The sequence below is a fragment of the Echinops telfairi genome, unplaced genomic scaffold (genome assembly GCF_000313985.2).
Source record: "Echinops telfairi isolate 266 unplaced genomic scaffold, ASM31398v2 ScPeMD7_41;HRSCAF=154, whole genome shotgun sequence".
Classification (NCBI taxonomy): domain Eukaryota; kingdom Metazoa; phylum Chordata; class Mammalia; order Afrosoricida; family Tenrecidae; genus Echinops; species Echinops telfairi.
The window spans coordinates 2,497,661-2,524,018 of NW_022103939.1; the positions used below are offsets into that span (position 1 = coordinate 2,497,661).

At 37.2% G+C, this 26,358-nt stretch overlaps 2 protein-coding genes across 2 annotated transcripts; one reads left to right on the top strand and one right to left on the bottom strand.

Annotated features, from left to right (window-relative positions):
• The first annotated feature begins 6,193 nt into the window (after positions 1-6,193).
• Positions 6,194-7,138, top strand: LOC101652488 (olfactory receptor 51V1-like). Its single transcript, XM_004717501.1, has one exon. It carries the CDS (start codon positions 6,194-6,196, stop codon positions 7,136-7,138), a length of 945 nt encoding a protein of 314 aa, XP_004717558.1.
• Positions 7,139-13,089: 5,951 nt separating this feature from the next.
• Positions 13,090-14,040, bottom strand: LOC101652806 (olfactory receptor 52A5-like). The gene has a single exon (XM_004717502.1). The coding sequence runs from the start codon at positions 14,038-14,040 to the stop codon at positions 13,090-13,092; it is 951 nt and encodes a 316-aa protein (XP_004717559.1).
• Between the last annotated feature and the right edge of the window lie 12,318 nt (positions 14,041-26,358).

Genomic DNA, 26,358 nt, shown 5'->3' on the forward strand with positions numbered 1-26,358 from the left:
AAAATGTGAATTCCTTTTTGTTTGGGTGGAGAGCTCTGTAGATGTCTATCAGGTCACATTGTCTAAATGTAGTGTTTAGATCTCTAGTCTCCTTGTTGAGTTTCTTTCCGAGTGTTCTGTCTTTCTCAGAAAGCGGTGTATTGAAATCACCTACTATAATTGTTGAGGCTGTGATTTCTTTTTTCATCCTTTGAAGTGTTTGCTTGACATATTCTGCTGGATGCTTATTTGGCGAGTAAATGTTTAGAATGCTTATTGGTTCTTTCTGTAATGTTCCCTTGAGCATTATATAATGCCCATCCTTATCTCTTTTTATGGTATGCACTTGGAGGTCAATTTTATCTGATATTAGGATTGCAACCCCTGCTTTTTTTAAATTAGAGCTTGTCTGATAATGTCTCCATCCTTTGATTCTCAGCCTGTTTTTATCTGTAATGTTGAGGTGTGTTTCCTGTAGGCAGCAGATCGAGGGTTTGTGTTTTCCATGTCAGTCTATTAGCTTCTCTCTTTTGAGCCCAGAGTTCAATCCATTGATATTCAGGGTTATTACATCTATCTGTGGACCTTGTGATGTCATTTTATATCTCTTGTGTTGGGTGTTTTCCTACCTCCATTTCTTTTCTGTGGGTTGTGTATATGTGTGTTTGCGGTTCATTCTTGCCTTCTTTCCATTGTGCCAGTTTTATCTTGGGGGCTGTTTTCCCTTTGATGGTCTCTGGGTGGAGTTTTTCTGTGTGGTGTTCTCTTGTATGTGCTTGATGAGTGTTGTTCATCTGCCCATACTGGGTCAGCGAGGATCTTTTGTAGTGCTGGCTGTTGTTTTTTTTAGCATATTCTTTGAGGCTTTCCTTGTCCGGGAGGACTCTCACTTGTTCATCTATTTTGATCGATATTCTGGCGGGATACAATATTCTTGGGTTTGCGTTAATTTCCTGCAATTTTCGGAATATGCTGCTCCACTGTCTCCTCTTCTTCATAGTGTCTGCTGACAGGTCTGCGCATATTCTTATCTGTTTGCCTTTTTCTGTGGTTGCCTGTTTTTCTCTGACTGCTCTCATAATCCTCTCCTTTACCTCATAGCTGGATAGTTTAACAACTATATGTCTTGGTGATTTCTTCTGGGGATTCAGTCTAGCTGGCGTTCTTTCGGCGTCTTGAATAATTGCCTGGTTTTCTTTCATTCAGTTAGGAAAGTTTTCTTCTAAGCATTCCATCACTATTTTGGATGTTGGTTTCCTTGATGTGGATTCTTCCTCCATACCAATAATTCTGAGCTTGTTCCTTCTCATAGCATCAGACATAGCTCTGAGGTTATCTTCAGCTTCTCTGATGGACTTGTTAGACTTTTTCTCATGATTATTAATTTCTGCTTGTGAATCTTCTTGGTCACTGGTGCGGGTTTCAGCCTCCTCCATTCTCTGAGCGAAGTCAGTGAGTTTGCTGTTAGTTTTTGATATCTCGCCCTTTAATTCCTGTATTTCCTTTAGATGCATAGCCTTTAATTCCTCTATCATTTCATCCTTTTTCTGTAATGCTTCCCTCATGTCCTGTATAGCTCCAAGCAGCATTCTGAAGATTTCTTTCTGTGGGGGGTCAACCTCTGCCCTTTCTATGACAGCTGTTAGGTCCAGGTGGTCCTCTGGCATTGAATTTTGTTTCTCTTTTCTTGTTGACGCTGTGGGAGCAACTTGCTGTTTCCTGTTCGATTTGTGCGCACTTGGTGCCATTTTCCCGGTGTCTCAGAACCCTGAGCTCTCTTTGGGAGGTTGTAGCTGTGCAAGCTGCGGTCTGATAAAAAGTATTGGCCCCAGTGCAGAGGAGTGTATTTAGGGGATGGGTTTGGCATTGTGTGATCTGTTTCTGGCTAGGGGCACGTCCCTCAGGTAGGCAGATGGGAGGGGGGCCGCGACTAGTGTGCAAATGCACCTCTTGGAGCCAAAAGGGTGGGACAGAGTGAGCAGGGAGAAGGGAGAATGCAGTGATAAAGTCCCCACCCAACACTTGGGTTCCTATGCCGCAGCTGCAGAAAGTTGTGCCAGCAGTGGTGTGGCAAGATGTGGATCACTGAGTGCGTGTGTGTGTGTGTCCCGGACACAGGCGTGCACGTGGATAGGGGAGCGGGTGAGCAGCGAGGCCCAGGGAGGGGGCTGGCTGGCAGATCTGCAAGGAGCGCAGTGATGGGGCGCACTCCTCTGGGCTGCGCTTTCTGAGAGTACAGGAAGGTCTGATTGGCGGTTTGCTCAGAGCCTAGAGGCAGGTCCTCAGCCTCTAACTTATGCCTAGCTGTGGCGCCGGGCACGCACCTCCAGGGAGAAGGGGGGGTGGGGTCCGGCCTGTTTGACCGAGAGGGGTGCCCTGGTGGGCAGGGGGTGGGGGCGGGTCTGCTGGTTGGATCACACACAGGAGCCCCAGCTCCCTGTAGCAGGGTGGGGGCTCCTAACGCGGTTCTGCGTGGAGCGTCGAGGTGGTCGGGCTCAGCCTCTGCCGTGCACCTAGCCGCTTTGTGGCATGGGTCCTGCCAGGCGGGTGCGTGCAGCACCTCACCTCAGACCCTGGGTGTCTGCGTGAAGCCCTGGCTATGGGTGGGAGTCCACCTCTGGGTCCTAGAGATGCTCTGTGTGGTCTTCAGAATCGAACAGACAAATTTTGTACCCCTACTCCGCCCCCAACTCTCCCCACTCACCGATCTCCTCAGAGCTCCGGGCGTTAGCCACCTAGTAGTCAGCCATCTTCCCCACTATTGCAGAGATCTACATTTTATATGGAAAACTATAAAAGCCTTTAGAAGCAAACATATGGAAACATATATGACATTGTGTTTGTTGATGACTGCTTAGATAATTTATTTTGGAAGACAAAATTGAGATGATCCTTCATTTTCTTACCGACAGACACAATGATTAAGAGTGTTAGTGATATCTCCCCCACTCATAAGCATATTATTTTTAACCTTGATTTTCTAGCTACTATAAATAAAACAATTTTAACAATGACGTTTTGTTTTTAAAGGTACCATGAAGCCCATTCCAATTCATAGAGATCCTATGTACTACTGAATGAAATACTGTCACATCCTGTACAATTTTTATGATTATTGTCATGTTTGAACCCATTGATGCAGCCACTATATGGAATCACCTCATAGAGGTTCTTTTTTCATTGGCCCTGACATCACCAACCATGATGCACTTTTCGAGCACTAATCCTTCTTGATAACATTCCATCCAAAGTGAGGCAATTACATGCTAGCCTTGTTTTTAAGGGGCAGTCTGATTGTACTTCTACCTAGAAGATTTTTAAAATTCTTATTTGCCAAGATCATAATTTCAAATGCTCCAATTCCAACTCTGATTTGTTCTTCCTTATTCATTGTGAAGATTTCTCATTGTCCAGATTTTTATGAGGTTATTAAAAATACCATTGGGTCATACAACATATTTAGCTCAGAATTAAATGCAGTAATGCTAAGATTCTAAAAAGTAAATTCAAAATCAGAAGTTAAATGTTATTATGTTATAAAAACAGAAGTTCTCATTTCAGCTAACTTTTATAGATATATTTTTAGGCACATCTATATTTATTATGGCAATTTCCATAGCTGCAAATAAAATGGAACAATAAAAAAATCTATAGAGGAATGGCTAGATAAACTCTGGTCCTTTCATACAATGGAATACTATGCATCAACAAAATACAATGACAACTATCTATCCATGCCAAGCATTGGACAAAACTAGAGTGCATTATGTTTAGAAAACTTAGTCAGTATTACAAAGACCATCATTGAATGACACCATTGTTATAAGGGAAAAACAAAAAGAAAAAGTGATTCTCACATCAGGGGATAAGATTTTTTTAAAATAATTTATTAAGAGCTCATACAACTCTTATCACAATCCACACATACATCAATTGTGTAAAGCACCTTTGTACATTGGTTCCCCTCAACACTCTTAAAACATTTGCTCTTCACCTAAGCCCTGTAAGGAATCCTTGACCAATTGTCAAGAGAGTAATCCCTACAGAAGAACATCACTTTTGGTAAAGTGGAGCTGAATTGAAAAAAAGGATGGCCCTGAAGGAGATTGATTGTCACAACGGTTGGGACAATGGGCTCAAGCATAGGAACAATTGTGAGGATCATCCAGAAACAGGCAGTGTTTCAGTCTGTGGTGCATAAGAGTTTTATGGACCGGAGTCAACTCCGTGGCACCTAACAGCATCAACAAAGGGCAAGTGAGCTGTTGAAGCATTTGAATCCCCAGTCAAGTACAGGAAAGTCTCAAAGAAACTGAGTAAGGCAGTGTACTTAAAAGAAATATGAATGAGAAAATATTATGAACTCTACATTTTGTGTGTAAATAAAGTACCATTTAGAAAATGTAAATAATAAATAAAAATCATTGCTACAAAGCATAAAAAAAGAATCCTTGTTGGCACAGTGGGTTAGGCATTAGACTGATAGCCACACAGGTTGGGCTGTTCAAATCCACCAGCAACTTAGTTGAAGAAAGATGCTGCTGGTTGCTCCAGCAAAGATGAACATTCTCAGAAACCCTATATGTGGTTATTATGAATGATCAACAATTCAATATACAGATTAAACTTATATAAAGGTATATAACTTTCTATCAATGTTTATTTCCACAAGGATATAGATGCTTCTGAATACTTCAACAATGAGTCTCAAAAATTGAGGGACTATTTGTAGCTGACATGAAGTGAAATGAAGTGTTTTAGTTTTTTACAAATACATGAGAATCCCTAGTGGCACACTAGTTAACCATTTAGCTGCTAACTGAAAAGCACATTATTCAAACTCACCAGCCCTTCACAAGAAAAAGATTTGGTTGTTTGCTTCTAAAAAGATTACATTCCTGGAAGACATATAGGGGAAGTTCTATGCTGTCCTATAAAGTCTGGTTGAGTAGAAATAAAGCCCTCATCAATGCTGAAGCATCGATGATCCTTTGAAGCATTTTCAAGCTGAACCAAGCTATGTCAATTAACAAAGGAAAATGTATGACCTTACTCATTGGGAATAACTAGAGTAGGTAATATATAGAGACTGGAGTTTCTTAGTGGTTCTCAGAAGTGAGAGGAGGAGAATATGGTGGATTCATTGTTTAAGACACACAAACTTTCTGTTTATGGTTATCCTAATCTTGTGATAACTATTGATGATAGGTGTAAAACATAATGAAACTGATGTCACTACTAAATTGTACACCTAAAAAATGTTAAATTGGTAAATGTTATATATTTTTACAGAGATAAATACAAATAACATGCCTTATAAATTATGTATCTATAAACATTCAATGAGTTTGTGAAAACCGTTTTGAGAAGAATCAAAATACTGACCATCTCTATCCAATTATCATTCCCTTGCCTCCCTACATGAATATATATATATTTGTACTTGTAAGAATATCAAAATCTGTGGAGTAGAAAATTCAGCGAGGCATGCATTGCCCAAGAGCCTTTACTTGTGCTCCCTAAAGAGCACTGGCTGTTACATGACTCAGTCTCAGAATCCCTCAGGTCCCAAGATTTGAGCATTGCTATCATTCCCCTCTAAACTATATAAGTCTCACATCTCCTAGATTGTCAGTCTTACTGTGACAGAAAAAAGTAAACAGGATTTATGTTCAAGGTTAGCAAAAACATTTTTACTGTGAGTTCCAGTCTTTCTTTAATAAGTTCTTGAAATACACATATCAGAATGGTCATCATGCTGAGAAATGACTCTTTCAAATGATTTATGTAAGACTAGAGGTAAGTTTCAGATCCCATACACTTGATTTGTGATTTCTTTCCCAAACTTGAGATAGGAACAACCAAAGGTTTTTCCTTTGTTATATTGTTTTCTTCTGCTTTTCAGGTTCAAACTTGATTATTATATGTCCTGAAGCTCAAACCAACTTTGCTCTGATAAATGTAAGGCATTGATGTAAAAGTAAAGAGGTGGTGCGGATATGGCCCTTGATTCCTGTGGTGAGTCAGAAAGCTAAGGACAAAGAGTTTTCATTAGCAAACCTACAAGAATCTCCTGTCTGTTTCAGAGCAAATTAAGTATTGGTCTCATACTCAATAAGATATTAAGGTAATTTAATTGTTCTTGGTGTGTAGTCACTTCCTAATCAATCACAACATACAGTTTTCCTTGAGAGAGTTTTGTTTCTAGTCATTAATGTCTGTTTGGTCTGATTCCAAAATCAGCAACTCCACCTTCCTCCTCACGGGTTTCCCTGGCCTGGAAAAGGAATATCCTTGGATCTCCATCCCCTTCTCCTGTATCTATGCTATGGTACTCGCCGGGAACTGCTTGGTCCTTCATGTGATCTGGACCGAGGCAAGCTTGCATGAGCCCATGTTCTACTTACTGGCCATGCTGGCCCTCACTGACCTGTGCATGGGACTGTCCACAGTGCACACAGTGCTGGGGATCCTGTGGGGGCTCAGCCAAGAGATTGGACTGAATACCTGTATTGCTCAAACCTTCTTTGTCCATGGGCTCTCATGCATGGAATCTGGAGTGCTTCTTGCCATGGCCTTTGATCGCTTTACTGCAATTTGCAACCCTCTGAGATACACATCCATTCTCACAAATGCCAGAATCATCAAAATCGGTGTGGCCATTTTGGGAAGGAGTTTCCTTTTCATTTCTCCTCCCATTGTCCGACTGAAGTTCTTCTATTACTGTCGTCCCCACATTCTCTCTCACTCATTCTGTCTGCATCAAGACTTGCTACGGCTGGCCTGCTCTGACATTCGGTTCAACAGTTTCTATGCCTTAGCACTGGTAATCTGCACACTTTTTCTAGATTCTGTGCTTATCCTCATTTCCTATGTCTTGATCCTGAAGTCAGTCTTAGCTATTGCATCCCAGGAGGAGAGGCTCAAATCATTGCAAACATGTGTCTCCCATCTCTGTGCAGTACTGGTTTTCTACATTCCAATAATTGGACTGACCATGGTACACCGCTTTGGGAAGCACCTCTCTCCTGTGGTTCATGTTCTTATGGGTAACATCTATATTCTTTTTCCTCCCTTGATGAACCCCATCATCTATAGTGTGAAGACTCAGCAAATCCGTAGCAGGATCAAGAGATGGTTCACTCTGAAAAATAACTGAGTTCTAGAGGAGCAAAGCTAGTAATTGTACTAGGAATGGCAAATGCATAAATGTTCTGTAGCAATAATAATTGACTTTTATGCAATGCTTTATAGGTTAAAGGCAAATCTATACTTCCTTCCTAATTTAGTCCTTTACACACCAGAAATAAGAAGAAAAAGAGTTACTGAGCTTGATTCCTTATTTTAGAACTATGAATAATATTAACAAAGTACTCAATGTGGTGCCAGTTACCCCCTGTTTAGAAAATTACTAAATTTGTAGAATTCATGTTTTCTGAATTCTCATTTAGGGTGTGGTTTTATTTCTGCATGTAACTTTCATATTTGTATTTATTATTTACAATATACACATTTTATGCATATTCTTATCATGTGTAAAAAATGAACATTATTAGAGTCATCCTTATATTTTCTACATATAATTGAAAACAAGTTTCTGAAACTCTACCCTGTTCTATGTTATATCTGATATTGCTGGATTAGAATATATAACGTAATATCAAATATGATTCATACTGTAACTGAGCCTCTTCACATTGTCTCCTTACTCCCAACATACACAGAATTGTGCACTAAAGTGAAGGCAGAATAGTTTAAAGTATTCAATAAAACTGTCTTATTAATTTCAGGTTTATGTTAGCGTACTTTGAATTTTAAAATGAACTTTTTTAACCCCTTTATTTTAAAGGAGAAGATGCTGAGGCAAAGAGCTATTAAATAAAACATGACTATTTAGTCTGAGGGTAGAATTAAGGTTTTAAGAATCTTTTAAATATATATGCTCAGTCACAGCCTTTCTGTAAAGTAAGGGAATTCAACTACATAATCAAATCCAGCTGTAAATTAGTTTCATTCTTGCTTTCTCAACATGTATGTTAAATTATATAGAAAAATAGTTTTAAGCCATGGTATCAACCTCAGGTTTTTATTTGTTGTTTGTTTTTTGTATATCGTCACTTAAAACCTACCTGCACACTCATCATGATGGAGGCCAGCATGGTGATTACAGAGCCTTACTGCAGTTAAACTCCAAAGAAGGAAGAAGAAATGTGGTCAAATATTTACATTCAAGGAATGTAAAATTCTATCAATGAGAATTAAGATTTGAAAGTATTTTTTTACCCAGATGTCAATTGTGAAAGTTAACGTGTAATGTGTTTCCTTTCACTTTCTCTTTTAGTAGCTATATTCCTGAAAACAAGCATTTTGCTTTTCAAATTAAAAAACCAGACTGAATTTATGTTTGTGACTCTTGTGTTTTACAACTACTACCACACATCCTGCATGCACACCTCCATGACTTAATCTTCCTTGCTTATCTTGCCCTGTGTCTCCCACCACTTATTTCTCCCTGTACCAAAATTCCTAAAGATCCAACTTGCAAAATATTGTTAATTACCCAGCTCCACTTACAGTAGAGGGAAGTAAATTATATATAGCTCGTCCTTGTTACGCTTATTCAAGTTTATTTGGGAATTTGAAATAAGGGGTTGAAGGAGGTGTTTTACATTCAATGGTGCTATTCATTGTAATATAAATTATCCCCATAATATGCAATGACATCTGCATCCACCACAATGTTTTAGTGTACAATATACTCTAGAATCTGAGGCCACTATAACTTTTTCAGCAGCTCAGTGGAGTACTGCTCTTCCCATCTTCAACCAAAATATAGCAAGCTCTGGAACTCTAAATATATTATAAGTTGAGTTTTTGCTCTGTATGTATGTATAAGAGAACGTTTTTCTATGTTTACTTTCAGAACATCTTATATTGCAAGTGTTCCTTCAATTTATATATTACAAAAAAAAACAACCCAAAACTCCTTGGAAGACATAGTAGAGTGAAATATGCCCAACCAGTAACTGTGAAAAGAGTTTGAATAAAACTGACTTATGGATTATCAGAATCAAAATATTGTTTCCTCATTGATTTTATTTCAAATCATTTATAACTAAATTGATCATTTATAATTTAAAATAGCTATTTCCTAATGAAAAATGTGCAAAATACATACAAATTTATGTATGTATGTGTGCTTATATATAGTTATCGGTATATACCTAGGGAGTGGCACAAGTGGTTAAACACTGGATTATTGGCTAAAAGGCTAGCAGTTCAAATTCACTTAATGATACCTCAGAAAAAAGGGTTTACCAAATGTAACAATCCTGAAAACCTTATGGTCCAGTTCTATTCTGTATATGGATAGGAAAGTAGAATTCAAGTGATTGACAAATACTGTATATACTTGAGTATTTACCATCCTGAATATCAGCCAAGGTACCTAATTTTACCACTAAAACTGCATTAAAAATATGCTGAAAAACTCAGCTTATACACGAGTATATTTGCTAACAACCATATAAATGTGTGTGTTTATATGAATATGCACACACATATATTTATATGTTAATATATATATACACACATTCAACCTGACTTCTCTCTCTAGATATATAGTATATAAAAATAAAATCGAACTGACTTTTTCTCTCTCTAGGTATATGCTATATAAAAATAAAATATATCTTAAATAAAAATAAAATCAAACTGACTCTCTCTCTCTCTCTCTCTCTCGTCGGTTTGATTTTATTTTTACCTTTTCCTTTTAGGCACGAGGAGGATATCTTATACTAGATAACCGTAAAGGTAAGACACAAGATGTTGTTATCATGGCTGTTGCAGTTCATATATTGCATGGGTCTATTCCAAAGCTAACATGTTTAACCATGTCTCTGCGATATAGAGATGGCTACATTCAATTGCTTTGAGTAATATACTTAATCGTAGCCTTGTTACTCAAGAAACTCACTACCATCGAGTGGTGCCAACTCATAGTGACCCACTAGGACAAGTCAGAACTGCCCCTGTGAGTTTCTGAGACTGACAATTTACAGAAATAGAAAGTCTCATCTTTCTCCCACAGAAAGGCTGGTGGCTTCTAACTGCTGACCTTGTGAATCACAGCTCAATGCCTAACCAATGTGCCACCAGGGCTCCTGTTAGTCTTATTAGGATATCTTAAAAAAAATTAAAGGACACTTTTTGTTTTATATAAAAATGATTATGAATTTAAGTGGACATCTCCTCAAATCACCGAAGCTTTGCAAAAAGTTTGTGGGAATGCTGCCCCATATAGAACTACAGGCTTTAGATGGATTTAGCATTTTAAATGATTCCCTAGTGGCATAGTTGGTTATGTATTGGTCTACTAACTACAAGGTCAGCAATTCAAAGCAACAGGTTACTCCTGAGGAGAAAGATAAGCCTTTCTGCTCCTATAAACATTTACATCTTCTGAAACCAATGTGGCCAACTCTGCTCAGCCTAAGGGTTATTTTGAGTCCTAAACCACTGAAAGACTGTGAGTTTGGAAGGGATTTTTGCTTAGTTTTGATTTGATTTTTTGAAGATGGGAAGACCGCAATAAGAAACTGGCTGAAGTGCAGAAATTGATGGAAGAAGAACATAAAACTACAATTGATGCAATAGTTATTGAAGTTGAAATCACATATCATTAGACATTTTCAATTATAAGCAAATATTTAGTTTCAATGATGTTTCAGTTCAATGGATGCCAAAAGTATTTCACAAAGAGCTGCTAGCTCGAATAACTGAACTTTCCATCTATGTACCAAGTAATATCAAAGCTAACAAAAATTATTTTATGGAAGAAATTAAAACTAGGCATGGTTTGTGTATTGACCTTACCAATCCAGAGAACAAAGTCCATTCATACAGTGGATTCTGTGGGCCTCTTGCAGGCCAGTGGAATTTAGGCAGAGAGGTCAGTTTAGAAAGCTATGGTATCTCCTTTTGCAATTCCTTTGGACAGTCCGGGTAGATTTTTTATCAGGACAACTATGGGACGTCTTAGGAAGAAGTGGGTTTTTTTGGGTTTTGTTTTAAATTGAGAACTACATTGGTGAGCAAAAGGCCAGGAATAATTCTCTAAGAATTTTTCTTATCCCATCATGACAATGCTTCTGCTCATTCTTCCAGGAGACCAAGTTCAGACCTACAATCATTTCATTAGGAAGAATTAGCCCATCCACACAACAGCCCAATCTTGTCCTGTAAGATATATTTTTGTTCCCCATACTCAATGTTTAAAAGGAACAAAATTTGATTCCATAGAGAATGTCAAAATGTTATTTGGAAATGGTACAAATTGAAGAGGATAGAATTCTTCAAGAAGGGTAAGAGCTAGAAACCCTTATTTCAGGAGAGTATACACTAGATAGAGCAATTGCTATATATTTTGATGTTTGTTTAATAAAGTTTTCTATGATTTTGTAGTAATATATTTTGACTTACTTTTCCCCCCCACATCTATTGTATGTTCAAATGCAAACCCCAGGTTATTTATGATAAATCACATAAAAGTAACAAATTTAACCTAAAAGTTTAGAAATGCCCTATGGCAAAACTGGTCTCAAATTGAATTTGTAGGTAATAAAAAATTTTTTTATATTATATGTACTTCTTTCGACCCTAGCCCAAGTGGGTAAATTCATTGAAATATTTACTTGGAAAACAATAAGATTAGGTTTACACGTGTTGTCTTTACAGCTGAAATGTAAAAATTGTGAGAAGTCTCAGGTACACCAGAGGTATTCCTAGAGAAAATATGATGCATTTTGTGGTTTTAAAATAACCTTCACTTACTGTTCCAGTACTAAATTTCATATGAACTTTGAGTTCGTAGGGAAATATATATAACCGGCGGTAAATTCTTTTTGAGTAACACTAGAATACAATATAACATTTATTTATTGTGTAATTACAGATATAATCTTTGTAGTATTACCATAAATAAAACATTCCAATAAAAAGTACAATAGAATTTGACAATATTCACTCAAATGAAGAAATACACAAACATGGAAATAAAGATATATATTTCACTGCTTCTGTTAAAACTAGAGAATTCAAAATCCTTCTAATTGAACATGAAACACCTTTTTATAAAAGTTTACCAAAGAATGAGTGAATCACAAATCTTCAATTCATCTTTTTTGTGAAACATTTCAATACTTCTATATACTATATAGAAGTGGAGGCACAATATTTACATCAAAGTTTTCCTCAGGCATGGTGATTTTCATGATGGAAACAACAATAAAGATTATGGCAGAGAAAATACTTTATCCATATTGAATTACTATAAGTTATAAAGTTCTATGGGAAAAGTTATACAAATCTTTGACGATTTAGCAGTAAACATGACTTCTGCTTCGTTATAAGGCTATTTTTTCCCTTTTTCCATACTTCAGAGTAGAGACAGCTGAATCTGTGACCATAAAATGTTTTCTCAAGGCCCAGCATATACAGGAGGTAAAATAAAGTTTTGAGAACAGCTTTGTCTCATTCCAGAGGCCATACATCCTTCCATAGTGCCTGAGATGAAATAATATTCTCAAAGATTTTCCATGACAAGTTTATATCTGTATTTTCTATAAAATATTTATGGCCAAAAATATTTTTGGCAATAACTAGGCTACTTGCCCTCAATTATGACATCTTACAAATTAAGTTTATTCAAGAAATGTAAGGAAAATAATATTAATTTTCTTTAAATTAAAAGAAAATTCTTCAGGAAACCAATATAGCAAGAACCCCAGCCTGTAGAGTATCTACTTCATATTTTTTTAGACTTCCAAATCTTTCCTTTGGTTATTGTTTGATGAGGTAGGAATAACATCAAAAGTAAATTTAGAAAAATATTGTTTATAATCTTATTACTGCTTACATGTTAATATAATTGACCAGATATCAAAGTTTTCCTCATTCAGAAGTCAAAAACCTTTAGAATTCCTTAAAATTCTTTGATTCACTTACTATTAAAATCATAGTTTTATCCACCAATATTGATGGGAGAGTCAGATCACATAGGGTCACAAGATGTGCCATTAAATTCATAGAAAGAACAATTTTAATGGAATGTCAAACCTGGTCTTTGAAAGAGAACATTTTTGTTACCTGCTCTCTAATCTGCTTGGTCTTCACCCCATAGACAAAAGGGTTGAAGAAAGGTGGAACTAGTAGATAAAGGACGGACAAAGTAATATGTATGTGTGATGGGATATGAGCTCCAGATCTGTGAGTGAAAAAAGAGAAGAAAGCAAGGAGATAGAATTGGAAGAAGACACACATGTGGGGAACACATGTATTGAATGCCTTAAGACGAGCCTTTTTTTGGGGCAGGTGAGCAACCGTGATAAGTATCTGGATATAGGAAAGGGTGATTGAAAGGAAGTCAAACCCACCAACAATGAAAGCACCAAAGAGACCATAGAACTTATTGATAAAAATATCTTCAGTGGCAAGCTTCACAACAGCCATATGTTCACAGTAACTATGGGATATTATTTTGGTTCGGTATAGCTTCAGGCGAAACTTTATGAGCAGAAGGCACGGGATTACGAGGATGGCAGGCCGCAATGTCATCCCAATTCCAATATGAGTCACTACTTGAGGAGTGAATATGGTAGCATGTCTAAGGGGATGACAGATAGCCACATAGCGGTCCAGAGCCATGGCCAGCAAGACACCTGATTCAATGCCCTGAAATGTGTGGATGAGCCACATCTGAAGGAGACATGCATCAAAATAGATATCTGGCAAATGAAACCAAAAAATTCCAAGCATCTTGGGTACAAAGCTGGTGCTCAGTGCAATGTCTGTGGCACCTAGCATGGCCAAGAAGATGTACATGGGCTCGTGGAGGGTGCGTTCAGATTTGATGATGATCACAAGTAGAGTATTTCCAATCAAAGCAATAATATACATAGCACAGAATGGAATCCCAATCCAACACTGCACTGGTTCTAGACCAGGTATTCCTACAAATGTTAATATAGAAGGCATAAATACAGTGTCATTTGGAATAGGCATGGCAATCCAGGGATCTTCTTAAGGGAAAATGTTTAAAATACGTGATACTCTGTAATGGTACATATCTTATTCTGACTGAATCACAAAGTTAATTTGAGAAGAGAATTAGCAGAATAAACTTCATTATTTCTTCCTTTTTTAATGAATGAGATCATATAATTATGGAGACTATTTAAAGTTTCACTAGTGTTTACCTACCCGTGGTGATATAAGATCTGTAAAAATATTATTGGAAATGATCTCTTTGATGATATCAATGTGATCATTATGTTTAGTGGTGTTCTCTTTACTCTCTCGTTCCAGCTTCTCTTTCTGTCTCTAGCCTGTTCATGGAAATGAAGGAAAAATATTATTTGGAAATGAGACTTAAGAAATAGAGCGTTAATTTTAAATCCCCCCATGCCTTTATCGCCACTCTTCTACTAATTTCACCAGGATCACATGTCAACACTTCACTGATATGTTAGTTAGTAGAACACCTCTTTCTAGGGCTGTGACTCCCATTAAAACTCCTCTCTCACCAAGATTGTTTATGCAGCAAGAGCTAGACCCCATCTTGATAAGTATTGCGATTTATTAATAGAACAATAATTCTATTGTTCAAACCAAGTAGGTCAGAATTAAGAGACAAAGGCTTCAATAACTAGCTTTATATTCAAGGTCCTTAGACATGTCCTTTTCTGCATAGATGGGTGCCAGAACAATGCTAAGATTTTACCAGTAGTTGTTAAAGTTAAGTGAATTCAATTATACATCTTACAGAAGAGGAGAACTGTTCTGTTTTCATCCAGAACAATGAAAACAATAGTGCTCCATGACACCTTTGTAGAGGTTAAAGATAGGTGAATGGTTTCGGAAGTCTGAATCTCCATTTGAAATCTGTTTCAATGGAGAATCTTTATCTAGAAATCAACTCCTCTTACTGTAGAAGAAAATTCATGGCTTCTGGAAAAAGTGACACAAAATATATGAGAGACTGGGCTTCCTCTAGGACATAGTTCAAGATCATATTTTTATTGTGATAGAAATATTTAGTCCTTTCCAGTAGACCTATATACTAGCATAAAACTAAAGTTAATTCGTAGGTTTCATGAAAGTATGCATCAATGAATACTTATTTTTAAAATAAGAAAAAAGATTATCTAAGTGATTATTTACATCTAAATCAACCTTATCTATAAGTTCTGCATGTGGTTTTGTCCTAACTATATCTAAAATATTCCCCACAAATCATCATCCACAACATTACACTAGGATCTCTCACTCCCAAGAACCTTAATTCCTATGAATTTCAAAACTGAAAAATTTTGGAGCTGTTTCCACCAAATCCCACTCCTTCAACAGAATTCTGTACTGTAACTTGCTGGCATCTGCTGTAAGTATTCTTATGGGTTTTCCATGTCTACATGCCTAGTCATTGTCACCTTCAGAAAGACCTCAAGTAAATTGATGTAAAGCTTCCTGGCAAACAATACTTCCTCTTTCTGATGATGTGATAGAGCTCCAGGAAGTTCTCAGAAGAGCAAAATTAAAGATAGCTGAATTTTTCCACAAATATTTGGGGTCCCCTCCTATATTTCCAGATTTAAAATCACTAAGATTGATGGTCCTCATGCTTCATTTCTCCTTTTCTTTCCCCTGATGACAAACTAACTGCCTTTCACCACAGAATCTTCCCAGGCACACTCTCTGGCCCATCTTGTCTGTTCCTGAATTAACATCCCAAGAATTTCAATGCAGACTCCATGAAAAAAAAATTAATACTTTTATGTTTATGATTTTGAATTTTTCTATGTCTAATCTCATGAGCTTTACATGTGCTCTCGCTGCCAAATTTATCATATCACCTGCACCTGATTTGGGTCCCCGTTGCAAAGTCTGCACTCACTCAGAATTGAGAAGCAGCAGGTGTATGTCACAGGTGGAAAGGAAGTGTGTTCTCTTTGCCGGTTCATGTTTTGTCCATAATTTCCCCTGTTGACCAGAATTTCATCAGCTCTGGAAAGTCCTGAGAGACTTTACTCCCAACTGCACACATGTACGCTGTGACCAGAGGATCAGCCACCTTTTCTCAAGAATATCTTGTTCATCAATTTTCATGGGACTTGATTCCTTTCCTAGTTTGGCCAATAGTTGAAGGATGTTCTCTCAGTCAAATAAAGAAATAGTGTCTCTCAGGGCACCAGGCATTAGAATCCATCTTGTTCTCACACACTTAACAGTAAACTGCACAGTGGGGATGCATAGAATGGGACTCCATCTAATGTCTGAGCAACTTGAATAGCATTATTTCAGGTTTTTTCAGAGAAGGGAAGTCGTATACGTAGCTTCCCTTTCTTATGTTACTGTTGGCCATCCCTGAAAGCCCTAAATAACTTTTAGATGGCACTTTTGTGATGAAAAGGAGAAGGTGTGTTAAAAGTTGGAAGTGGCTAGAAAGATCAGGGCAATATATTTTTTTTTATCAATTTATTGGGGCTCATACAATTCATCACAATACATAGATCAATTGTATAAAACACATCTATACATTTGTTGCCCTCAATATTCCCAAAATTCGCTTGCCTCTTGGGTTCCCGGAATCAGCTCATTTTCCTTTTTTCCCCCTCCCCATCCCTTCCTCCTCCCCTCTCCCCCATGCACCCTTAATAATTTATAAATTATTATTGTATCTTATATTACACTGTCCGGCGTCTCCCTTCACCCACCCTTCTGCTGCCCGTCCCCCAGAGAGTAGGTTATATGTAGTTCCCTGTGATCCATTCCCCCTTTCTACCCCGTCACCCCCTTTCCCTCCTGGTATCACCACTGTCGCCCCTGGTCCTGAGAGGTTCATCTGTCCGAGATTCCCTGCATTTCTGATTCCCATCTGTCCCGCTGTGCAATATTAAGCTTGAAAAACTATAAGAGGAGAAAGGAAATGAGCTAATCACAGTTGGTTTATTTCCTAATTAGAAAGATCAGGTTTGTCTCTCTTTCAGTGTATGAAATACTTTCAGTATTGATGAACCTATAGGGACAGCAAGTAGAATAAGGGTTTCAGGGCGGGGTGGAATGGTGGTGGTGAGGGGTGGGGAAAAGGGCGTGTTAAGGAGTTCAGGTAGGAAAAGAAGATTTGGAAACTGTGGTAGCGTTTGTGTAATACTGCTTGACATGATTGAACTGTGGAGTGATATGATATATACACATACATATATATATATTACTCCCAACAAAAAATAAATTAAAAATATATCTAAAGACAGGGAATGAAAGGGGTTATTCCTTCCTATGAAAAGGTAGGCATAGACATTTTCAACAAGGTCCTTGATCTTAAGGATTTCCTTAGTATTAATTATGTTAAATTTGTAGTTTATCCTAAGTTTTGCTATGCCTTAATATATTTAATATATATTTCTGACTATATGTATGTTTTGTGTTTCTATTTGTTCATTTAAAAATTTATCAATTACAAATAGGATTCATTCATAATCCTTATTCTTTGGGCACACTAACTTAAAGAGTTTTACTGATTCTTTAGGAAAATATATTCATGCTAGATGTATAACTTTAAACCTCATATTGTACGGTAATTATCATTACAGTTACGAGGGACGGGGGGAGTTATATGACCTACTCCAGTTACACAGAGGAATAAAAATCATCAGCATCAGCTAGACCAATTCTTATGAGGGTAAGGTCAGACCTCCCCCAGCCTCCAACCTTCTTTACCTGTTCAAGCACCACCTGTTCCTCCACAGCACTCTCCACTTGTCAGTTGCGTTTGATAAGTCACTGCAATGGTCACACAGAATTCACAGGCAGAACTCACCATTATGGGTTTTGTTGAGGACGCTAACAGGTTACAATTCAGAGAAGCAATGCTCAGGACACAGTGGTTCATTCAGGATAATGTTGCCTCTCCTAAGCTGGCAGGCAGGCCATTCTCTCTAACTCTGAGCTTTTTGTTCTGGCCTCTGCCTTGAGGCAACTTACACAACTATAAATCTCAACCCAGAGGTACTCTTATTTCATGGTCAGCAACCCAGCTCCTCCATTAAGGGCCCAGAGGCAAATCACTCCACAAGATAGACTCTGGCTCAAAATTCTCAGTTTTACTTGCCCAGTGAACCACCGTTGCTCCTTTGCCATCCCTTTGTAGCACAGTTGTCTCCTGGGTCAAGCGGTTGAATAAACTGTTACCTCAAGGTCCAAGAGACTTGCTTCATTTCTGCTTCCACTCTTGGTAGAAATCTTGTCCCTATTTCTACTTCTAGAGAGCAAATTTTGCCCAGTTAATTTTACCCAGACCCATCAGGAAAACAAAGTCATTTGATGGGAGTAACAAAGCCTATGGCTAGAAGAACAATATTAAATAATTCACTGCATTATAACAACACATAAAGTTTATTTGAAATATTTCATTAATGCCAAAATAAAACATTTTTTTTGTCAAGGATTTAATTTTATTTAGATCTGCAATCATGAAAAGAAGGCAAGAAATCCAATGACATATTGGACAAATTGGACAAATCTGCTGCACAAGACCTCTTTAAAGTGTTAATGAGCAAAGATGTGACTTTGAGGACTGTGTTAGTCTGGGTTGACAAGAGATATAAATTTACAGACACTCATATGTGAACAAGAAAGAGCTTTATATACAAGAGCAATTGAATATTGAGAAAATATGCCAGCCCAGTGCAGATCAAGTCCATAAGTCTGATATTAGTTCATATGTCTGATCCTAATCTATAAATTCCTCTTCAGACTCATGCAACACATGCAATGATGCTGAATGCAGGAAGATCACAGGCCAGTGGGTGAAAGTGTTGTGGATCCAGTGGCAGTGGAAGCATCTCAGCACTGACAGGGGTCTCCACATGGCTCCTCCAGCTCTCCAGGGCTCTAGCGTAGTTCCTGTGTCTTGTCAACAGGAATATCTCACTGGGAGTGAGGGTATCTGCCCTCCAAAGAGCTACTTATCTCCTTTGCATCTCCAAATGAGGTCATTAAGCTGTGACCTGATTGGCAGACTAGACTCCACCCCTTCACAAGTTGACAGGAGATTATATGACTGCCACAGACCACCCTTTGTCAATTTGACACTTTTATACAACTCTTTAGCCATATATGGTTTTTAAACAAAACAATAATAAAATCATATCTGTACCTAACAGGATAAAACTAAAATGCATACAATTCAAACTGTGCCACCCTTATTTAAACATAACATTCTATAAGTGAACAAAACAAAATTAATCCATACTTATGTGAATGCCTATACCATAATCCTATAATCCTATGAATATATTCCCCCACTTATGAAAGTTTGTAAGCCAGCCAAGAATGTATTTCTGTCATTCATAGTATCAGAATTCATTTTGAGGAAGAGCATTCTAAAAATGAAGGCTCTTAACATAACTAAGATGTATCATATAAGGTCAAAGCTTTCCTTGTTCTAAGTGAGTCCGCTGTATTTCTTTTAAGACAGTGTTCATCATAGAGTGCAGCCTAGAACAACTGTAAAAATCTCCACTACTCCTTTGACCTCTATATAAGTGGTTCTATACAAAATGTTGTGACTTACATTGTTCACGTATATGTTAAAGATAGTAACCTGTTCATGGATCAGGAAGGAGTTATTCAAATAGAACAAGAAAATACTGCAAAAATCAAGAAAAATGTGTGTCAGGGTTGTATCTCTCAAGAGACTTATTCAATCAATATGTTGTGCAATAATCAGAGAATCTGAATTATAAGAAGAACAACATAGCATCAGAGTGGGTGGAAGACTTATTAACAACCTGCGAAATGCTGAAAGTGAGGACATGAAACATCTGCGATGAACATGAAGGATTGCAGCCTTCCCTGTGCATTATAGCTCAATATAAAGAAAACCCAAACCCTCATCACTGGACGGTCAAATGAAAGGGAGAAAGGGTGGCCATGGTCAGAGAATTTGTCTTGCTTGGCTCCCCAATCAATGCTCCTGGAGTCAGCAGTCAAGAGATCAAAGGATGCACTGCATTGGGTGACTAGCTTTAAGGTTTGGGGAAGCAAGGATGCTACTTTTAGGACTAAGACACCCTCATATTTTCAATCACCTCATATGCATGCGAAAGTTGGACATTGAATAAGAAAAACCAAAGAACACTAAATGCATGAAATCATGGTGCTGGCAAAGCATATGGGAATTACCATAGACTACCCCCCAAAATAAGCAAATCTGTCCTGGAAAAAGTAGGGCCAGAATGCTCCTTAGAAGCAAGGAGCACAGATTTGTCTCACATACTTTGGATGTATTATGAGAGAGATCAGTCCCTGGAAAAGAATATCATGCTTGGTAAAGTAGAGGGTGGCCCAAAAGAGGAAGACCCTTGACAAGATGGATTGACACAGTGTCTGCAAAATGGGCTCAAACATAAAAACCATTGTGAGGATGGCGCAGGACCAGGCAGTGATTTGTTCTGCTGTTTATGGGATCACCATAGTGGGAACCAACTTGATGACTCCTCATCGGCACCCCTAACAATGAGAAACAGAGGCCTGCCTATACTTTATCTCTAGGATACTTAAACCCCCAATGCAGAGTTTGTTTCATTATTTTCTCAATTAATATTTGGTAAGCATTTTGCTTTCCATAAAAAAAATGTTTTTGTAACTTTCTCTTTTCAATCTCCGTTTAATTCTTACATTCTTTCTGATGCAAATTACCCAATGCTTTGCCTCATACAATTGTTGCATCACATAATTGTTGTGTGGATTTTGGAATGTTGGAATTTCTGATTTTGTATTTCTACATCAATCAGTACTTTAGGATAAACTGGGAATACAGGCAAATTAATTTTTAAATATTATCAAAATACTGAAGTGACACACCACCACCCCCGCCCATTCTTATGACAATCCTGTAAGACAGAGTAGAACTAACCCTGTGAGTTTCGAAGAAGTAATCTTCAGGAGAGGAGAAAACCCTGTCTTTCTTCCTGGGAGCAACTGGTGGTTTCAAACTGCAGACCTTGCAGTTAGTACCCCAACTAGTAATCACTACTTCACCAGGGCTCTATAAAATCAAAAATAGATCTTTAAGAGTGGGAGATACCAGAATAATAGATATTGAGCAGCTTGAGAACATTGATGTCACACATGGTCTTGTGAAATTCCCTAAAATCAAGTGCACCCCCACCCTCGGTGATCTATTCTATTTAGAGCTAAATGATACTTCAGAAAATGTTCTCAGTTTAAAGAGATAACTAAAATATGAAAGACTATCTTAATACTTTGAAATATTATCATTCAAATGTTTTTCTTTATCTGCTTAATCAATTATGGACATTGCTTTTTTAAGAGTAGTATCATTTTATGTTTTAACAATGTATACAAGTTACTATTGCTCTTAGAGTGTTGCATAATTACTTATTCATTATACACCTTCTTGAATTATAAATATGTGAGATTTAATTGGAATATTTTTTCCAGATATACATGTTTGCGATTTCCAGACACCTCCCACCCCCATATGGTGATATCCATCAAGAACACGCTCAGGTAACCCAGAGATTGCCCCTCTCTGGGATTTTCAAGGGAATAGGTTCTGTTGGAACACAAAATGCTCACATCTTTGGTCAAAGAGAATTCAAGGGAGACTTAATCCACACAAGAAATCTTTAAATGGATTTCTAAAAGCTGAATACTCAGAATTTGGGCTCTAATAAAATTCTCTTTTTTGATCATGCATTTCATTATTAAAACCCAGAAGGCTATGATGAAAGTGAAAAGCATTAATCCATATTTTGATAATAATTAATGAACTTGATCATTAACAAGTCATAGATCACATGGTTGGTGTGTTTCTTCTGTATTAACTTAGCTGACATCTGCCTTAGATGGCTGCTTCCTTTAAGACAAGACTTTAAGGGTACAGACCCTGTTCTTTCTGATAAGCAGGCCCCATCTGATTTCCTATAGCACCCTTTTCTTCAATGATCACTTTCTGAGGGATAGTATCAAGCAGAGCTACATCATAAAAATGAATTGTTCTTAGAGTAGGGCATATGGTTACATATTCCAAATTCATATGTATATCTAAGGCCGACATTTATCCCTGGTCCACTTTAAAGACAATGTTTCCAACTTTTTAAGAAATAGTATAAGTACTCTCCATAATACATTTGATAATTCTAATAATAATAATATCATTAATCTAGCCAATGGTACAGAATTTTAGATACTAGTGAGAAAGAAATATATATATTCCTTTATATATAAATAATATATATGAGAGCTTTATATATACTTATATTTACATAGATATATTTATGAGAGAATTTTAGACTAAAATACATAAACTGTTGAATTATAAAAATTAGAAACTGAAGTGATTGAACCCACCTTGCTAGGGCTTTGTCTATCTCAGAGAAGGCGATTTAACTTCTGTGGTTGGGTAAAGTAGGAAAGGGCAGCCACCCTGGAGGAAAATGCTTAACATCCCTCACATAGATGCCCAATGGGTGAATCCATTTTATATTACAAGGTTGATCTTGCAGTTTTGACAGAATTTATATTCCAACCTTTGCAAGTTAAGCCCCATATTACAGGCTACTTGGATTTTTAGATTTTGGCTTTTCTAAGAGTATACCATTTTTCATAGTTCACATCAGAAGGATTCCATTTGGAAACCCCACTAAGTAAACTGAACGCTACCTTAAGCATACGTGTTCCAGATTAAAGGGACTGAAAGACTGCTTTGGCATTGAAGCTGAAACAAGCTAGGTTAAGAAGAAGCAGATGGCAGTTATTTCAAGGTAATGAATTCTGAAGTCATTTTATTTTGGTTCAACTCTCTTGTTTTTTTGGTTGTCCAATGTGTTAGTCTGGGTACTTTAGAGAAACAAATCCACAGAAATTCATATATATAAGAGAGAGTTTTATATAAAGGTTAAGTGTGGATCAAGAAAACATCCCAACCCAGTGCTGCCCAAGCCCACAAGTCCAACATTAACCCATATGTCCGACAGCAATCCACAACGTCCTCCTCCATCTCACAAAACACACACTATGATGCTGACTGCAGCAGGACAGCCGATTCGGTGAACGTGTAAGCATCTCAGCGCTGCCAGGGTTCTCCACTCGACTGCTCCAGCACCTAGGGCTGCATCTGGGTAGGTCCATGTGGCTTCTCCTTGGGGATGTCTTGCAGGAAGTTAGCCTTGCCAGCCGAAGCAGGGAACTGGCACAGTCAGCTGCACCCTGGTCCTACCATCACAAAGCAAGAGACCCGAGAACTAGAAAGTGAGACTCACCGAGCCTTTTATCCCTTTGCCCTTCAATTAACCCCACATGTGTTTATTGGCTAGATTGGCACAATAAACAACCTCATCCAATAATTGGCAACTTTAGACCATCGTGCATTTCCTATTTTCTTTGCTTTTTGTTACATGGCTTCAGTCTGCAGACATAAGTTTGCTGTAGTGAATGAGCATTATTGAAATTGTTGCCGTGTGTCAAACCCTCATAATTTTCTTAAGGAAAGCTTTTAATGAGATTATTGAAAAAACTAGCCGAACAATGGACTCAGATATCAATCATCATGAACTGGTGCTAAAGAGGAAACACAGAACATTTCCAGTACTCCAGGAAGTTTTCCCTTCAGTTCTGTTTCCAGTAAATGCCTGCTACTTAGCACTCTCTTAAAGGAAAACCCACATTTCCTTCACTGTAGATGAGATTTTCCTGTTCTAAAACATCATATAAATGGAGTCATAAAATATGTATGTTGTGCTCAGATTGTTTCATTCACCAAAATAACATTTTAGTTATTATTGTTATTGGGTGTCTTACTAATTTGTCTTTTATAAAATGTCTGATCAATCATTTTGCTCATTTTCACTGGGTTGTTGAAATTTTAAGGTCACTGGCTGATGAAAATGATTTACATACAGAATAATAACCATAGCTTCTGAAAATAATTCAAACTTACCTGTCACTCTACGGGGGAAAATATCTGGTGATGTGCACCTTTAAAGATTACAACATAAAAATCGCTCAATTCTACATGAAATACATGAGGTTGCCTTCATGCAATAACAATGAGCTTGATTTTTAATTTTTATTTTATTATTGAGTTTTAAAACCAATACATATAATTTTATATGTAGTAAATTTGAACATGAATATAAAATATATAGATTATATAAATATCGATAGAATGCGTAAATGTAAAATATGTAGATGAATATATACAATTACTGGTATATAAATGTATACAAAATTTAAATTTAAGACACGTCATATGCCTGATATTTGCCTTATGCCTAATCTCCTAGTGTATGGTTTGCTTTTTCATTTTCTTAACAGTGTACTTGTGTTGATGTCGATATAATGGATAAAATTAGCACCTCAGTGGTGAAAAAAGTTCACACACTCAACTGGTAACCAAAAGAAATATCAGAAATTAATTTTTAAAACTCAGTTAATGAAAACTTTATATAATATTTTTCTATTCTGACACTCATGAACTCACTCTGAGTCTTAGTGATGTCTGTGTCCTGACATCATTATATAAGAGAATCATATGGAATACTGGTAACCATTTTAATATTATTTTGTTATACAGATATAACTTAGCATAAAGCTATCCAAGTCACATAAATTTACTGATAGAATGCAGTTTATTTTCTCATGAAGTGAGGAAATACAGGTATCAAGACAGTGTTTCCACATAATTGTATAGACTGCCAGAGAGCAATCCATAAAGTAAACAATCAAATAATGGTTGATTATATAAATATTAAATGTATATTTATACCATGATACATTATTGATTATTAACAATGAATAAACTTACATCACTAATATAACTAACTAGAAAGAAAACAAACTTAAATTGCATGGAACCAAATATATAAATTCATAAACCGACAAATGTACTAAATTTAGTGATGGATGGTTACATGGAGAAATTCAAGGAAATAATATAGTAATTATCTCAGGAGAAGTCAGGAGTTTCAGACATAATAGTAAACTTATATGCTTTTAGATACTAAAACCAAACCCCAGTACTCTTTCAATTACCTCTAACTCATGGTAGCCCAGTGTGTGTGTCAGAGTGAAAACATGTCCCAGAGGGCTTTCAAGTTTGTGGCTTTCAGAAGTAAATTTCCATAATGAGGTAGTTAGTTTATTGTGCCAACCTGGCCGATAAACACATGTGGGGGTAATTGAAGGGCAGAGGGATAAATGGCTCAGTGAGCCTTGCCTTTTCAGTTCTCGGGTTTCTTGTTCGTGATGGCCTGACCAGAGTGCCGCTGCCTTAGCCAGTTCCTTGCTTCAGCTGGCAAGGCTCACTTCCTGCAAGACATCCCTGAGGAGAAGCACATGGATCTACCCCGATGCAGCCCTGGGTGCTGGAGCAGCCATGTGGAGACCCCTGCCAGCGCTGAGATGCTTACACATTCACTGATTCGGCTTTCCTCCTGCAGTCAGCGTCATCATGTGTGTTTTGTGAGACAGAGGAGGACTTTGTGGATTAGTGTCAAACATATGGGTTAATGTTGGAGGTGTGGGCTTTGGCAGCACTGGGTTGGGGTGTTTTCTTGATGTGCACTTATGTATATATGTGCACTTTCCTTGGTGTGCACTTTACATAAAACTATGAGTGTGTATGGATTTGTTTCTCTAATGTACCCAGACTAACACATGCCTTTGTTCTGGGGTGCTTCTGGATGGATGGATTTGAATCTCTTTTTTCAGTACTTAAGCCCAGTATTTAGACTGTTTGCACTATGCAATAACTCCGAGTTTTGAATAGTAGCAATGATACATTTTTTTCACCTGGAACTTGTTATATGAATACTAACTTTATACAATTTATTTTTACTTAGATTTATGTTAATTATGAATTAAGAAATGTAGAAAACATTGATGCAGTAATTGAGATATTTTTATTAAATATTTTCAATAAATTAGTACAATGGAAATCATAAATTCTCAACTTATTTCTATTTTCTACAGAATGATTTACTTCTACATTATGTGTTGTACAGTTTTCTTTCCAATATAGAGCTAAGTGATAAGTAACTCCTGGTACATAGGGACAAGCCAAAATTAGAACAATATCGTTGTGAATTGTATCATAGAAGACTCTATTCATGATTTGGTTATACAACCAAGGGCATTGGGTATATGATGTTTTCTTGAAAGTCTTCTTGAATAATAGGTAGCTGATATTTAGCTCAAATCATTTCCCCCCAAAAGTGCATAGTTGTGGAAGTTACGCCTTTTCTCTATATTTAGATTATTACTTAGAAAAAAGTATTTTTCCTAAAGGCACACTGGTGC

What these genes read in the sequence shown, in the direction of transcription:
- LOC101652806 (XM_004717502.1), bottom strand. Translation starts at nt 14,040, where the DNA reads ATGCCTATTCCAAATGACACTGTATTTATGCCTTCTATATTAACATTT.
- LOC101652488 (XM_004717501.1), top strand. Translation starts at nt 6,194, where the DNA reads ATGTCTGTTTGGTCTGATTCCAAAATCAGCAACTCCACCTTCCTCCTC.